The sequence below is a fragment of the Maniola hyperantus genome, chromosome 8 (genome assembly GCF_902806685.2).
Source record: "Maniola hyperantus chromosome 8, iAphHyp1.2, whole genome shotgun sequence".
Lineage (NCBI taxonomy): Eukaryota > Metazoa > Arthropoda > Insecta > Lepidoptera > Nymphalidae > Maniola > Maniola hyperantus.
Window position 1 is genome coordinate 9,949,901 of NC_048543.1, and position 14,945 is coordinate 9,964,845.

Consider the following 14,945-nt stretch of genomic DNA (forward strand, 5'->3'; position numbering starts at 1 on the left):
CATTAGTATCTACATTGCACCTATGCGAAGCCGGGGCGGGTCGCTAGTTATATGATAAATACGCACGGTTTGCACAGTTCAAAGAAAGTATAGGTATTTCAAGTAAAACAGTGCTTCCATGTCCCGTCCAGTTGCGAAAAGCTATCTTTGTACCAAACGTCGAAATCGGTTAAACGGACCCGCGTGGATTTAGGTTTTTAAAAATCCCGTGGGAACTTTTGATTTTCCAGGACAATTGAAAATAAAATATAGCCTATGTCACTCAGGAATAATGTAGCTTCCTATTTGTGAAAGAATTTTCAAAATCGGTTCAGTAGTTCCAGAGATTACCCCCTACAAACAAACTTACGACATTACCTCTTTATAATATTAGAAGAAGTATAGATAATAAACTTATAATAATATGGTTAGTAGATTATATTATATTCATAAGGCTTGGAAGGTTGCCCATGGCCAGTTTTTGCAGCGACTCAGTAGCGATAAAATAGCGCAATTCGCAATACAGTCGCGGTACTGTCGCTGGTCGCTGATCTTCGCCTAAGTATCAATCAATGATTTTACATCGCTAATAGCGTGATACAGAACGATACAGACGCGATGCAGCATCGATACTGTCGTGCAATGTAGGAGGACTACCTCTGTAGACGCTACAGTTGCAAGGTGGACTCGGTCGAGAGTCGAGACCACGTTAGTCGCGTTGTCTTTGTTGCTGATTTTACGGAAGCAGCCACAGGCCATAGCGTAGGCAACGTAAATTTCGATGCAGCCTTAAAACAGAGAAAGGTTACTAAGTGAGTACAGCCACGCAATTGCATCGATGCAGAAGCGATGCTGAATCGAACTGTCGCGCGTTGCAAATGCGACTAACGGCCTATACTATAGCTGATTTTACAAAACGCGCTACTAAATCGCTGCAAACAGTCGCCGCGGGCAACCTTTCTTAAAGGTAAAGCGCTTCCTTCCTTCCAAAGTTAGTTGTATCTAATTTTGGATCAATAAATATTCATTCATTCATTCATTCATATTGTCCTATAGGCCTCCGCATATTACTGCTTGGTTTGGATCAAGAAACAGATTACTGGGTACGAATGCGCGCTGTCAACGAAGTCGGAATCTCTCCGTGGTCTAAGCCCGTTCCAGTTTCCACTACTGCAAAACCAGAAGAAAAGCCTGAAAATGAAAATGAAAAACCAAAAAATTCTGCCCATTCTTATAGCACTTTCTATGGAGTATTTTTGCTGGCGGTATTGTAGTGGTAGGTGTTGGATATATGCTTATAATGAAAATGGTCTAGTCATTTTTTGATCTTCAGTTTTAATAAATTATAAAATAAAATAAAAAACTGCTAGTGTTTTAATTTTAAGTTCTGTAAGCTTTTTATTTTTCATGTAAATTGTAGTGTAGAAAGGTGTAAGGTAACTTTTATTGCAATAACCCACATTATGGATATCTTTATTAAATTATAGATTTCAAATATTGACGTTTTTAAAAATTCTTACTTAATATCTGTCTTATGTGTTTGTCTGTCTGCTAGCTTTACACGGTTCACCGGTTTTCACAGTTTAACCAATTTTGTTACGAGTTAGCTTACATCCCGGGGATGGACATAGGCTACTTTACTATAGACATACTTTACATCACGGGAAATCAGAGAGTTTCCACGGGATTTTAAAAATCTAAATCTATGCAAGAACTGCCATCGCGGGCATCATCTAGTATTTAATAAATAAATAAATATCACCCCTATTTCCAAAGTTTTTTTTAAAAAATTTGTATGTAGTCCTTAAAGAGAATATATAATGTCCCTTCTGAGACCAGATACCAAAATATGCCAGGTACAATAAGAAAATTAGAACTAAGGGATTAAAAATTAAAGTCATTATGTGGTAGATCACCTTTATTTTATACAGAATCAGGATCTGTTGTGTAGGTATGTGTTTAGGTACCGGTCACCAGAATAAAAACTTCAAGAGCACTTTCACTATGTGATAGTTGAACAGAATACCCCCTACGGGATGTCGCTGAATCAAAAACTTTTGCTTTTTAAGCTTAGCAGACTTATAAGGTCTGGCGTCCATTAGGTAGCTGAATCGAATCACATAGATTCTCCTGCAAGGTGCGATTACACTGACGCGGAGCGGACCGTGAATTGGACAATCTGCACACCGCATCAGTGGAAACCGTGTAAGTGGAGCTAAGTGGACTTTCAAATAAAATATATGAACACGAGGCCCCAAGCCGGACAGAACGGAGTCAAGCAGGTAGTGGTGCCGAGCGGAGGGCACTAAGCGGAGGGTAGTGGGACGGTTTGACGCGGCGGGTATGCTAGATAAATTTGACTGATCGGAACACGGCTCAATGGAGCTCTAGTCTGCTCAGCTCAGCTCCACTCCGCGCCGCGCCGCTCCGCTTCAATAGAAACACTTTCCATTTTTTACTACTCTTCTCCGTTCCACTCCGCCAAGCTCCGCGTCAGTCGACAGGCACCCTTAGTAGGTTTAGTGTGAAAGTGCATCCATTACCAAAAATGCCGCAGTACGTTGTATCGCATCAAATCTATACTTATTATCACCTTCACAATCCAAAATAATTTAATCCGATGCATTTTGACTTAGCTCTAGTGAACGCCAGGCTTTACACTGAAGGTCCACGATGACACGCATACAGATTTAAAATTACGTAATCTCTTATATTCTGTATGAAAAGTGCCAATACAATATAATATCAAACATAAAAATCATATTTTATGTGTTAGCAATGTTAGCCACGTTTATATAAGTTTTTATATCTAATGAAAGAAATAAAACAAAAATAGATAAATTTCAGTCTTCCTGTATACAATACCTACAATTGAAAGACGCCTACTAATTATACTTTTGATATAAAATTGACGGATTTTCTGTGTAATTGTTAAAGTAATTGCGAGCACAAATTATTTTATAATTTCAATATTAGATAATATCGTATTTACAAAGTCAATGTCCACTAGGTCGCCGAATGGAATCGCCAAATTTCAGCTTTCTTATTATAAATTCCTACTATGCGCGAGCGAATCCGCGGTGAATTTCTAAAGTAGGTACATTAATTTTGTTAACATAGTAATAAAGGCAGGCTAACATTTTGTGACTCGATTCGGAAATCTTATGGACGTTAGGCTATAAAAAACAAAAAAGGCTAAATTTCAGAATATACAAATACCTATTGTCCTTGTTAATCTTTAATAATTAAAGTTTTCAATTCTCAACATTATAAATTAACTTCCTATTATATAAACCATTATATGATAACTTATTACGTTATAAATTTTACATTAATATTAATATATGTACGTGCAATTTATATAATGTTGTAAATTTAATGTAGGTAAATAATATATATTCAACAATACATAGGATAAAATATGACACGAGAAATATATTTTAGACTTAATGTATCAAATAATATAATAATAGTAACAAAGTCATTGTCACATCGTGATAATTTACCGCAATTTTGTTCGTCTATAAAGGGTTTTTTACGCCGAAGCAACGACATGCAACAATGCGGCATGCTACAGATATTAATTTTGCCAACTGACAGACTGCCTGTACAGTGTTGACTTAGCCTAGCCGTAATATGTACATTTTTTTTGAATTCTTTCCATATCTGTTGCAATAGAGAACATAACTTTAAAAATTAAAATTCAAAACAAGATTATATTCATAAGTAGGTAGGTAATACAATAACGCTGTTAAAGTTTATTGTCAAAATAATTATATTTAGACACTGAAAAATCTCTCACTCTTGTAGAAAGTGGAATTATAGGTATAAATACGTGTATGAACGTAAACAGCTATTGCAGGAATGTTGCCTACTTAGTATGTCAAAAATAAATTATTTTTAATGATTACTGAATAGAGGATCTTCTATAATAGGTACGTAAAATTAATATGTCTAAAGTTTGATTACCATTTTAAATTATCGATTCAGATTAAAATAGTAGTCAACGTCACATTTCACTATTTCATACAAGATTCCAAACTAAGCGCACTTCTTTACATTTAATAAAGAGTTGCTGATTTAATAAACATTCGGTTATGACAGAACGAAAATCAATCTTCCTATTATCATAAATAGCACGAATTATTATATAGAAAGGATTTGACACTGGCAATCAGTATTCAGTACATTTAATATGGACATTCCCTGTCCCTTGCTAGCAAAAATCTACACCACAATATTTTTTCAGTACTATTATACAGTATGATATTTATTATACTAGGTATTTGTTTTTTAGGGCGTCTTTCTTCAAGGTAGAAGCTGCGAGTAAGGCAAAGAGCTTAGCACTTTATGATGAGAATTGGGTGAACACTTCCAGATGAATATAATGATATTACACACACAAGCCACGAATTATTGTAAAATTCCTTGTACGTATTCATTTTAATTCTTCGATCGTTTTTCTTGCCTTCTGTTATAATAATATTATATACAAATACACGTATTAAGTTAAAACTATTATTTTTTCTATTGTTTGGCTCTTTAACAAATATAATATCTTAATTTAACAGTCAAACTTGTATAATATTCGTAGCAAATTTTGACATCTACGTAACATTTAAGTCGTAGCCCAACCGTAGCCGCGTTCATGTAATTTGTAGCAAGTCTTTTGATACAATATAGCATTTGTACCTATACAATTGCCTGAATTTTAAATTCAGCTCAGTGTGCTCAGTACCCGTAGTACAAGATTTTACGTCTCACCAAACGAAACCAAATTCGAGAGTCGAAATACTTCCGCGTTACAGTAAAATGGACCTAAACAGCCTTGAATTGAAGTCGAATATTCAATGCCACTGATTTTAATTTCGCAATGTTTCCGCTTGGAGCGCTGGCTGTAGAAGTGTAGACAAACTTGAGCTTTAAAACAAGGCATTTATGATCCAGTTTACTGTAACGCGGAAGTATTTCGACTCTCGAATTTGGTTTGGTTTGGTGAGACGTAAAATCTTGTACTACGGGTACAGTATGAGAATTTTATACATCTCACCCAACGTTGATAGGATTCGAGATCGAAACACAATAACGTCAGAGTAAAATAGACCTAAACCTCCTTAATTTAAAGTACAAAATTCAGTGATACCGATTTAGGTTTTGCAAGGTTTCTGCTTGGAGCGCTGGGTGTAGATGGATGAACTGAGCTTTGAAACTAGGCAAATAAACCCCATTTTACTTTAACACTGAAGTGTTTCGACGGTTAAATTCTATCAACGTTTAAGTGATGTAAAATCTTATATTAAGCACACCGGCCATAATAATAGTGAACACTTTTATAAATTGAAACAACAGACATACTTTCTTAATTAAAATATTTCCTATCTATATTAAGCTTGAATTCATTTTCGACTGAATTTTTTTTTTAAACTTAGCCATTAAATTAAACAAACAATATTCTTATACCGTTGCCTTCAAGACATAAGTGATCCATCAAATGGAGAAATAAAAAATAAAATATGATAATTCAGGACCTGGTCATGTACGAAATAAAATTTTACAAGAGGAGCAAAAAACTGAAGGAATGCATTGAAACTTTTTCTTTTTGTTTTGATTGAAATCATTAATTTTGGACCCAATTTAAACTCAATTTTAAGACATTTCGCTTGAAAGTGAATCCAAGTTTATATTAAGTAACTGGAATCATGACTTATGGTCTTAATTTTAGTACAGTTTTAGGCCGGTGCGGTGCTTGGAAATGAGTCAAAAACCCCAAATTAAAGAAAAAGTATTTTGAGTGTAATCACACCGTTTTGTTCGACTGCTCCTCAATTATTAATATAGGTACTTAAGTTTAAAATTAACAAAAAGAGAGCAGCCCAGTATTATATTAGTTTAATTATATTTGAGAGACGTCGATAATTTTAGTGTTGAAGGGTCAGTCATGATTCGAAAACAACGGATTCTAGTAACACCGTAAAAATCTAAATTAGAAAAAACGCAAGAATATTTACAAGAAAAGTACATTATATGCAAATTATATACGATTCTCTAAGCCTAAGACACACACGCGCGATGTTAGCTTCGTTAACTGGAGTTACAAGAGTCATACGATCAATTTGCTTAGTATGAGATTTGACATTTTACCCAACGTTGATAGAATACGAGATCAAAATACAATAACGTCAAAGTAAAATGGACATGAAGTATCTTGAGTTAAAGTCAAATATACAGTACCACCAATTTTATTTTCACGTTTCAGTTTGGAATGCTGGTTGTAGATATATTGAACTTGAGCTTTAAAACAAGACCCTTGAGGTCCATTTTACTTTATCGCAGAAGTGTTTCGACGATCAAATTCTATCAACGTTGGTGTGATTTGAAATCTCATACTAAACGCACTAGAATATAAGGAACTGTGTGAAGACTGGAACACGCAACACACGTAGGTATCGCTACCATACAATAGCGCTCCGGTACCTCTACGCTCTGTCTGCGGTGTGATTTTGCTTCCTACAGTCCCCTGCACTACAAATCGTACACGAGTACACGCGCGTTCAGTGTGATGACCTGCCATGCAGTTGCAGTTAAGAGTAAATTAAATTAACATTAACAACAATAGAGTGCCGAGCATAAGCACGAACGAGTGAAACAGTCTTCCAGCGAAAGCAGTGGTAGGGGTGGAAGATAGTTCCAGAAAATCAGAGCACCCGGCAGAGTTGCGTGTACATACTCTAACGTGGTAAGTCGTCTTGTTCGCCAGGGGTTCTACTATGAAGAGTGTTTGTGGATCTGAAATGTAATTATTTTTATATTAAAAATCTTTGCTTGGAAGAATTAAACAACTGGCAACAGATTTTATGGCTGCATTAAAAAGTACTTGTAGTAGACTCAATAGATCACGAAATAGTTTTTTTTTTATTTTAAATTTGTGATTTGCGATCAGTCTGAGGACTTTTAGCAAATTAGGTGTAGGATATTGTTTTGTAGCGGCTGCTCCTCTTTAGGAGCTAGCACTCAACTCTTTATTGCCTATCAAGAAGCGAGGTCGAGAATACATTTTCTCTTTAGGCGTCTCGGGTAGTCTTCAATTAAAATACGAAATAGAAACGGAAATGAAAATATACTTTAAAATCAGTACAAATTATAATGTACTTACAAGTACTATAATTTACAAAATCCACATCGAATTCCTCAGATGAATTCCAATCCGCAAGGAATCCTTTCTTGTATGGCACCAGCTGGAAGGTATATCCTGGAAAACAATTTGAAGTTTGTGAAAATTATGAACGCTTGGAAAAATAGACTTGAATGGAAAAATGGATGGACTTGGAAAATCATTTTTCGGTTGGTTGGTTTGTCCTTTAATCACGTTGCAATGGAGCAACGGATCGATGTGATTTTCACATGGGTATAGTTAAAGACCTGTGAGACTTAAGCTAATTTTTATCCCAGAAAAACAAAAAGTTCCCATGGGAGTTTAAAAACTTAAATCCACGCGGACAAGTCACGGGCGTCAGCTAGTAGTAGAATAAATATAAAAAAAATGTTCACACGACTGCTATGTAGGTACTACCAGAGTGAACTAGAGTGAGGGAGCTCTCGGTCTGATCCTGAATCGCCAATATCTCAAGTATTAGGCTATGACGTAAAATCAAAGAAAAACAGGGCTACCTTAAGGTGCTGATAAACTTGAGCATTCACTTGTAATAGAACATCGAGCATTCGCCGTTTTTATTTTTGTCGAACTGAACAACGAGCCGAGCCAAGCATAGAGCCAAATATTGCTACGAACATCTTGAGCATTCTAGCGAATGCTCTATTCTTCATGAAGATGTCAGACTCGACGGTCGCGTGTGCTCGCTAGAATGCTCGCCAGAACGCTCGATAGAATGCTAAATGTTCTCGTATTTTTCTGTGATGTAACATTCGCACGAATGCTCATTACAAGTGAATGCACAAGTTTATCAGCACCTTTAGGCTACCTAGCGTCAAATGTATTAACATTTGACGCCTACCAGTGACGTCAAAGCCTCGAAGTTCTGTTAGAAGTTTTCTAACTGTCGTGAACGGTGGTACTACGCACTTGATATGTAGTTAGTTCCGAACAAAAATCGTGTTCTATGAAGCTACCAAAATTATTGTGACTCATCATGAAATTATAAGCAAAAGCGAGTTGCAAGTTGCAACCCGCCAAACTTTTTATTCGGAATAACCTGTCTAGTTACTTCTTACCTAGAACCGTTAGATTTTGAGGATCCTCAGATTTATCCTCTTCAATCGCCATATTACACGTGGAGCAAGTGACGTTGAATGTGATACTAGTTGTTGAAACACCCACGACACTTACCTGAAAGCATAATTTTATAACCAAAATCAGAGTGAACTTGAGTGCGGGAACTCTTGGTTTGATCCTGAATCGACGATATTCTGTGGTGATGTGAAATCAAAGAAAAATAGGGCTACCTTATACCCATCTAGTCTGAAATAAACCGATGGCCAAAACCTTTCTCACTCTGTGAGGAGACCCGTGCTCTGTAGTGAGCCGGCGATGGGTTGATCATGATCATGATGGTTATACTCATCAGGAATTTTCAATAAATTTATACATTATCCATACTAATATTATAATTGCGAAAGTGTGTCTGCCTGTCTGTCTGTCAGCTAGCATTGAGATTTCGACGAAATTTGGTACAGATATAGCTTGCATCCCGGGGAAGGACATAGGCAACTTTTTATCCCGGAAAATCAAAGTTTCCACGGGATGTATAAAACCTAAATCCTCGCGGACGAAGCCGCGGGCATCATCTAGTTAAAAATATTTTTTTTAAATGTAGGAAGTCATGACTTACATGGTCTGGCATATCGGGCTTATTCCCCTTTTGCACGTGATAAATGACGTAGACCCGGCCTTTTTCGTTGCTTGCAAGACATTTGTACTCTCCCAAAGCCTCCTCATCATACATCCTCAGCATCAAAGTCGAGCTGCTGCCATCTTGAGAATTTGCGATCTATAAGAACAAAGTACCTTGGAGTTAATAAATGTAGGTAACAAAAACAAATTAAAAACATAGTCATGCACAGCGCGCGTCGGCAGCGACAGTATAGCGGCTCCTAGAAGTTGCATTATTCAAATGTTTTTTACTGAACGTATTATAGTCACAGCTAGGGTTGCCAATCGTACTCTAAAATAGAGTATTGTACTCTACTTATGTAGGCGTACTCTAAGAGTATGCCAAAATACTCTTTTTAACACAATATTTACCTATTATACTAGTGCCAGTCATGTAATATTATGCAAACCCATTATCATAACCAAAAAGTTGACTATTTACTGTTAATATGTTGGTATCTCCTATTCCTCAAGCGACATTCAGACGTTTCTGAATGCAGCCACTAATGATATTATGTCAATATCATGTCACAAGTTGTTTTGAGAAGTGTTTTGAGGTTACGTAAATACGAATTATTCATTTTCATACATTAGAGTCATAAAATTCTTTTAAAAATCATGAAAAATTGTCATGTTGCACAAAAAGCACAATAAATACCATTTTAAAATATTACATAAACGATACTATTTTTTGAACCCGTACTCTTTATTTACCTCCTTTGAAATCATATATACCTATTACTTTTATTACAAGAAATAGAGTAGGTAGGTAACCTACCTACTCTATTTCTTCTAATAAAAGTTGGCAACCCTAGTAACAGCAGTCAATCTCAAAGGAGACTATCCAACTACGCTGGAGATATTTTAGTGCCAAGTGTGTAGGTATACGTGCGATACAGGTGATGGGGCGGCCATCCAATACGATCGGAGAGAGATCAGGCGCAGGATCAACGGCTGTATAATATGCTCTCCGACGCACGGGGATGTAACATCGCTACCTTCCGATCTCCGAAATGCTACGAATAATTTTTTGACAGGAAAGTTAACTTTTTTGGGTCCAACCCGGGATTCGAATCTGGAACCGTATGATCCGTAGATCAATAAGCTAGCATTAAAGCACAAGGTAATATTATTATGCTGTAGTGAGGTAATAAGATCCAATATTAGGAACTCTAGGACCATGAAGACTGCCAATGTCGTGCGTATGAGCTTACGCTACTAGCGTTGCACTTTGTGTTGAGGTTTGGGAATTCAGGGCTTCGTGAGCAGTGACTATGTTACATAATATAGTACCGACAGAGGTTGGGGTCTCAAGGTGCCAGAATGGCGACCTCGCACCTAGTCTTCCAATGCACCAGCATTGGAAGACTAGGTGGACGGACGTCAAACAAGTCGCAGGGATACGCCGGATTCAGGCGGCGTAAGACTGTGGCGTGTGGAAGTCCCCACAAGACACCTATGTCCAGCAATGGACGTCTATTGTGGGGTGTGGTAGTGGACGTCTAGTTTTTATGATGATGATAATGATGACGATGAATATGTAGTTACCATGTCCTCATCAGTAATGGGATCGTCGTGGCCATTGATCCGCCTGAACCACTCAAATTTCGGCTCCGGGTAGCCCACGGCACGGCAAGTGATGTTTTTTCTGGGGAAGAATTTTTCATAAAAAAAATATTGTAGGATTGAAAATCGAAAAATTGCTTTTATTCTTACATAATATTATGTCCGACTATACCTATTATCTCTACACTTAAAAATGAATCGCTGAATTTGTTGCTGATCGCAAATCTCGAGAACAGCTGAACCGATTTTGCTAATTCTTTTTTTATAATATTCCTTGAAGTACGAGGATGGTTCTTACGTAGAGAAAAATTTAAAAAATTGCCTGAAAAAGAATCGACTGTTAGGCGGTACGAAGTTCGCCGAGGCAGCTAGTTATCATAATACGTAAGCATTGATTTATAGTTAATAAGTCAATGTACGTAAGTAATAATAAGTAAGTTTCATATTGAGTACTTTCGACTTACGGTGCGTTTATGATTGCGTAGACCTCCTCAGTTCTGTATCTTGAATATGAAATGGTGCGAGTGTTATCAAATTCATCGTAGAGGAAAGGTTTATCTGGAAAGACAAGAAAAATTCCTTATAAAAAATATCTTATTTAGAATTTTCTTATCGAAAGTCGTCCATGCAAGAATTAGTGTTTTGCATAATTAAGGGCTAACTTGTATCTGAATGAAAAAAAACTTGGTAAGCACGATGCCCATTGTAACTTCTAGACTTCCGTAGGAAAACAAGGAACCCTTAGAGTACCGTCCAATCCATCTGTCTGCTTGTGTGTTACAGCCATTTTCAAAATCTACAACGTTCGTTTTAGTATACATCATCATCATCATGATCAACCCATCGCCGGCTCACTACAGAGCACGGGTCTCCACTCAGAGTGAGAATGGGTTTTGGTCATAGTCTCCTTTTTGACACGCACTTCATAATTTTTTTATTGACGTGGAAGCGACTTAGGGATGATTTATGCAAATGCCGTGCCATGTCCGTGCACGGACGTGAATCATGAACTGATTCATATAAAACGTTTGTGGTTTTTTGAATCCGTGCCTCGTCCGCGCCTCGTACGTGGCACGGCCCGCGCCCGCCACGTGTTGGCATAAATCATCCCTTATTCTGTTACTTACGTTGTACGTTAAGAAGTACGCGTTTATGGGCATAGTGAGACAGCGCCTTTTGGGTCACTTTGCACGTGTACTCCCCTGTGTCTTGATGTGATAGATTCCTGATTTCCAGTTGGTAGTTGTCTTCCTTTTTCCTTAAAAAGAACTTTTTGCCATCCGCTGGAATTAAGAAGATTAAAAAAAATTAGAAAAACATATTATTTTACCTAGCCTAACCTAATTACTATAAGTACGGTTGATTACATCATCAAGAATTTTAAAAATTTAATAAAAGTAAAATAAGAAATTTAATAAAAATGTAAAATTTTAATTGTAAAATTAAGTAGGTAAGGCATAATATGACTATGTCTTTCGTGAAAATAAAGATTGGTATTTGGTATGTTACGTGATGGCACGAATATATTATATTATAAACAAAATTATATTACATAAACATAATAATATATTAATATTAAGCACAATTACATTATTATAATAATTAATAAAATATTTTTATATAAACCTAATTATATTATAGAAAGAATTTTTTTTTTGGTATTGTCTTTTACAGTTTGTAGTATTGAGATTCTGGATTATCTTTTACTTCGAACTCAATTTTCGTCGGATATAACATATAATTAAATACAAAACGTACCAACAATAGGAGTATTATCCTTGTACCACTGGAAGACCGGAGGTGGATATCCCTTGGCAGCGCAGTCGAACCTGGCCGATTTTGTCTCCTCCCCTTCGAAGGTTTCCTGAGTCGCGCTGAGGCTTACTCTTTCTATGAACGAGATAAAATTTAAGATAATACCTGCCTTTGTCGACCCAGCTATCGATCACTTTACGCAAAAAAAAATAATGGTTACCACTAGATTTATACAGGGTGTAACCAGAACGCTAGCAAAAACTAATGGTACGATTACACCTAACGAGTACAGTGGCGAGTCAGTGTCCTCGGTCGAGTAGGTACTCGGTTGGTATAAACACCTAACGAGTGCAATTTCGCCACAATTTGTCAGCCACAGCACTGTCTCGGCCAAGTTACATTTCACTGTCTCGCTTCACTACTCGGTAGGTGTAATCGTACCATTAGCGTTATTGTTACATACTACCTAAACACAATCCGATACCAATAACCATTTGCCTCATTTTGTATTTTTAGTGACTTAGTATTTTTCAAACCCTCAACGTATAGCGTGCAAAATTTGGGCCAACGCCCCCACCTTCGTCGGTGCGGTATTGACTGCGAGAGGCCTACTTACGCAACGTTCGTTGACCTCTTGTGTTAGTCAGATGTTTTATTTGCACTATATCGTGAACTTTTACAAAATATGGGACTTTTCAAAATATTTTTTCGCGTTTTTTTTGTGGTATCGTATCAGTAATCGTCAATACTTTCACCTGTTTTTGTTTTTCCAGCGTTCTGGTTACACCCTGTATTTAATATATTCAGTACGAGTAACATGTTATTTATGATGCATAAAGTCTTCTTAATACTGAATAGTTCCTTGGAACAATTAAGATAAGCTTTGAAGCTTATGAACAATAAGGAACTTTGGGGACGCAAATTTCTGTTGGAGTGAAACTGAGGGATGAGAAACTGTGCTAAGAAATATCTAGCAAGTAATTAAGTGTGATGGTTACACCTAGTAAAGTATTAAACGAACGGGTAGCGATGCGCGTCGGCAACTGTACGATGTCACAGTAAACTGACGAGCGTTTACGTATAGAGTACGTAATTAATAAAGAGGTGTGCTTATAAAGCGAATTGTATAACAGCGGGCCTAAAAGAGCAACGGCAGGAGTAGGAGCATATGTTTGATGCAAGCTTGAAACTGAATTGGTAGAAGCCAGAAGTCTTAGTTCCTTATTTCTAATTGTGCCATTGCAGCCACCTCGCCACTCTGTGCAGTTTCAAGACGAGATCGGAGACGAAATAGTGTGCGTGTGTGTGTGTATGTGGCTTATGCGGTGCACCCTCTTTGGGGATATTGTGTAACTTTTACAACTTGTAAAAGCCGCTATAGACACGTTACCGTCACCCGTTGTGTGTGTCCATGCTTTACAAGGACAATTATACATATTTTAGACTACAATTGTAGCTTATAGAAATTCTCCCCAGATCTATCTTAAGCTTTAATTCTGTAGTCATTAAAAATCGATCAACAAACTTTAAACATAACATTTTTTAAATGCTAAATAGGCAATGACGATATACGAGGTTTTAAATAAGTATACTCTACATAGCAGTAAGATAATGTTTTATAATTGGAAATAAAGAAGGGAATCCATACATACCACCAACAATGATTTGAATAGTTTCGAAAAGATCGCCAGCTTTGCAGGTCCAGTTACCGCTGTCCTCAATCTTGAAACTTCTGATGAATAGCAGCACCAGGCTGCTGGCTAGAGTGTCATTCTTAAGCCGCTCCGAGAATATTCTGGAGTTCGCTGATGAGCGTTCCCCTACGATCTCACGGTTTGGTGCGTACCATTCGATTCTCTGTCGAATAATAAAGTAATATTATCAATAACTTCTACTTCTTAATTTGGCTTAGGAATTGGGTATTTGACTACATCAAAAATAAATTAAGTATTTCTCAATGATTATTATATAAAGGGTCTCCCACAATACGTAAAATTCACGGCCTTTGTTAGTTTTAAGCGTCATAACCATTTTAAATTTTCGATTAAACTAAAAAAGTATAGTAATTATGATGTGACGTCGCATTCCAGTATTTCATAGAATATCGCATAGGTAGGTACTGTGCGCGTTTTGACGTTTGATAAAAAGTTACTATTTGTCTAGTTGTCAAATATCGTATTGCTCGTTTAGTAAAAACCTTATAAAAAAATCTCCCTTGGCTCTGCAAAGCTGAAATTTTGCACAGAGTTTTGCTTTAAATAATGTTTGGAATTAAGTCGGATTTTTCAAAATTTCCACGAGAGCGAAGGCATGCGTGGTCTCTATTTCCATATATTACTAACAAGTTTATAAAGGTCCAGAAAAAAGAATACTTCTTATTCGTTTTTATTTTGTCAGGAAACACGTAGAACTTCTTGCATGTCAATCATCTCCATCTGAAGGATAGGTTTTGTGAGATTGAACAACTTTGCAGCCAAGTCAGTCCATTATACATGTGGAAGAGTTCTGCTGTAGTAGAATTTCTACTAAGCAGAATTCTTCTACTCGCCCCAGTTCTGCAAAGTCTTGAAATCTTACAGGCTACAGCAACTTCGGTTGATTTAAAAATATCCAGCGGTCCAACGTTCGACCGTCTTGCCGACCGCTGGTTTAGTAAAAAGTTTATTTTTAATAAAATAATAATTTGATCAATTTTAATAGGTATCAGTGAGCTAAATACTTTGTTAAAAAAGTTTTATTAATTTGAATAAAACCAAAG

At 36.7% G+C, this 14,945-nt stretch overlaps 1 protein-coding gene across 2 annotated transcripts in view; it reads right to left on the reverse strand.

The window, feature by feature from the left end:
* Positions 1–1,879: 1,879 nt before the first annotated feature.
* The window catches only part of LOC117984648 (neural cell adhesion molecule 2-like), a 161,236-nt gene continuing 148,170 nt past the window's right edge, over positions 1,880–14,945 (reverse strand). For both annotated transcript variants that reach the window (XM_034971275.2, XM_069500206.1), the window contains 9 exons: positions 13,840–14,044; positions 12,191–12,322; positions 11,560–11,715; positions 10,897–10,990; positions 10,415–10,514; positions 8,826–8,984; positions 8,209–8,323; positions 7,133–7,228; positions 1,880–6,765 (listed from right to left, as the gene is read on the reverse strand). In XM_034971275.2, coding sequence (XP_034827166.1) covers positions 6,572–6,765; positions 7,133–7,228; positions 8,209–8,323; positions 8,826–8,984; positions 10,415–10,514; positions 10,897–10,990; positions 11,560–11,715; positions 12,191–12,322; positions 13,840–14,044 — 1,251 coding nt within the window. In that variant the 3' untranslated portion in view covers positions 1,880–6,571. The remainder of the gene's footprint in view (positions 6,766–7,132; positions 7,229–8,208; positions 8,324–8,825; positions 8,985–10,414; positions 10,515–10,896; positions 10,991–11,559; positions 11,716–12,190; positions 12,323–13,839; positions 14,045–14,945) is intronic.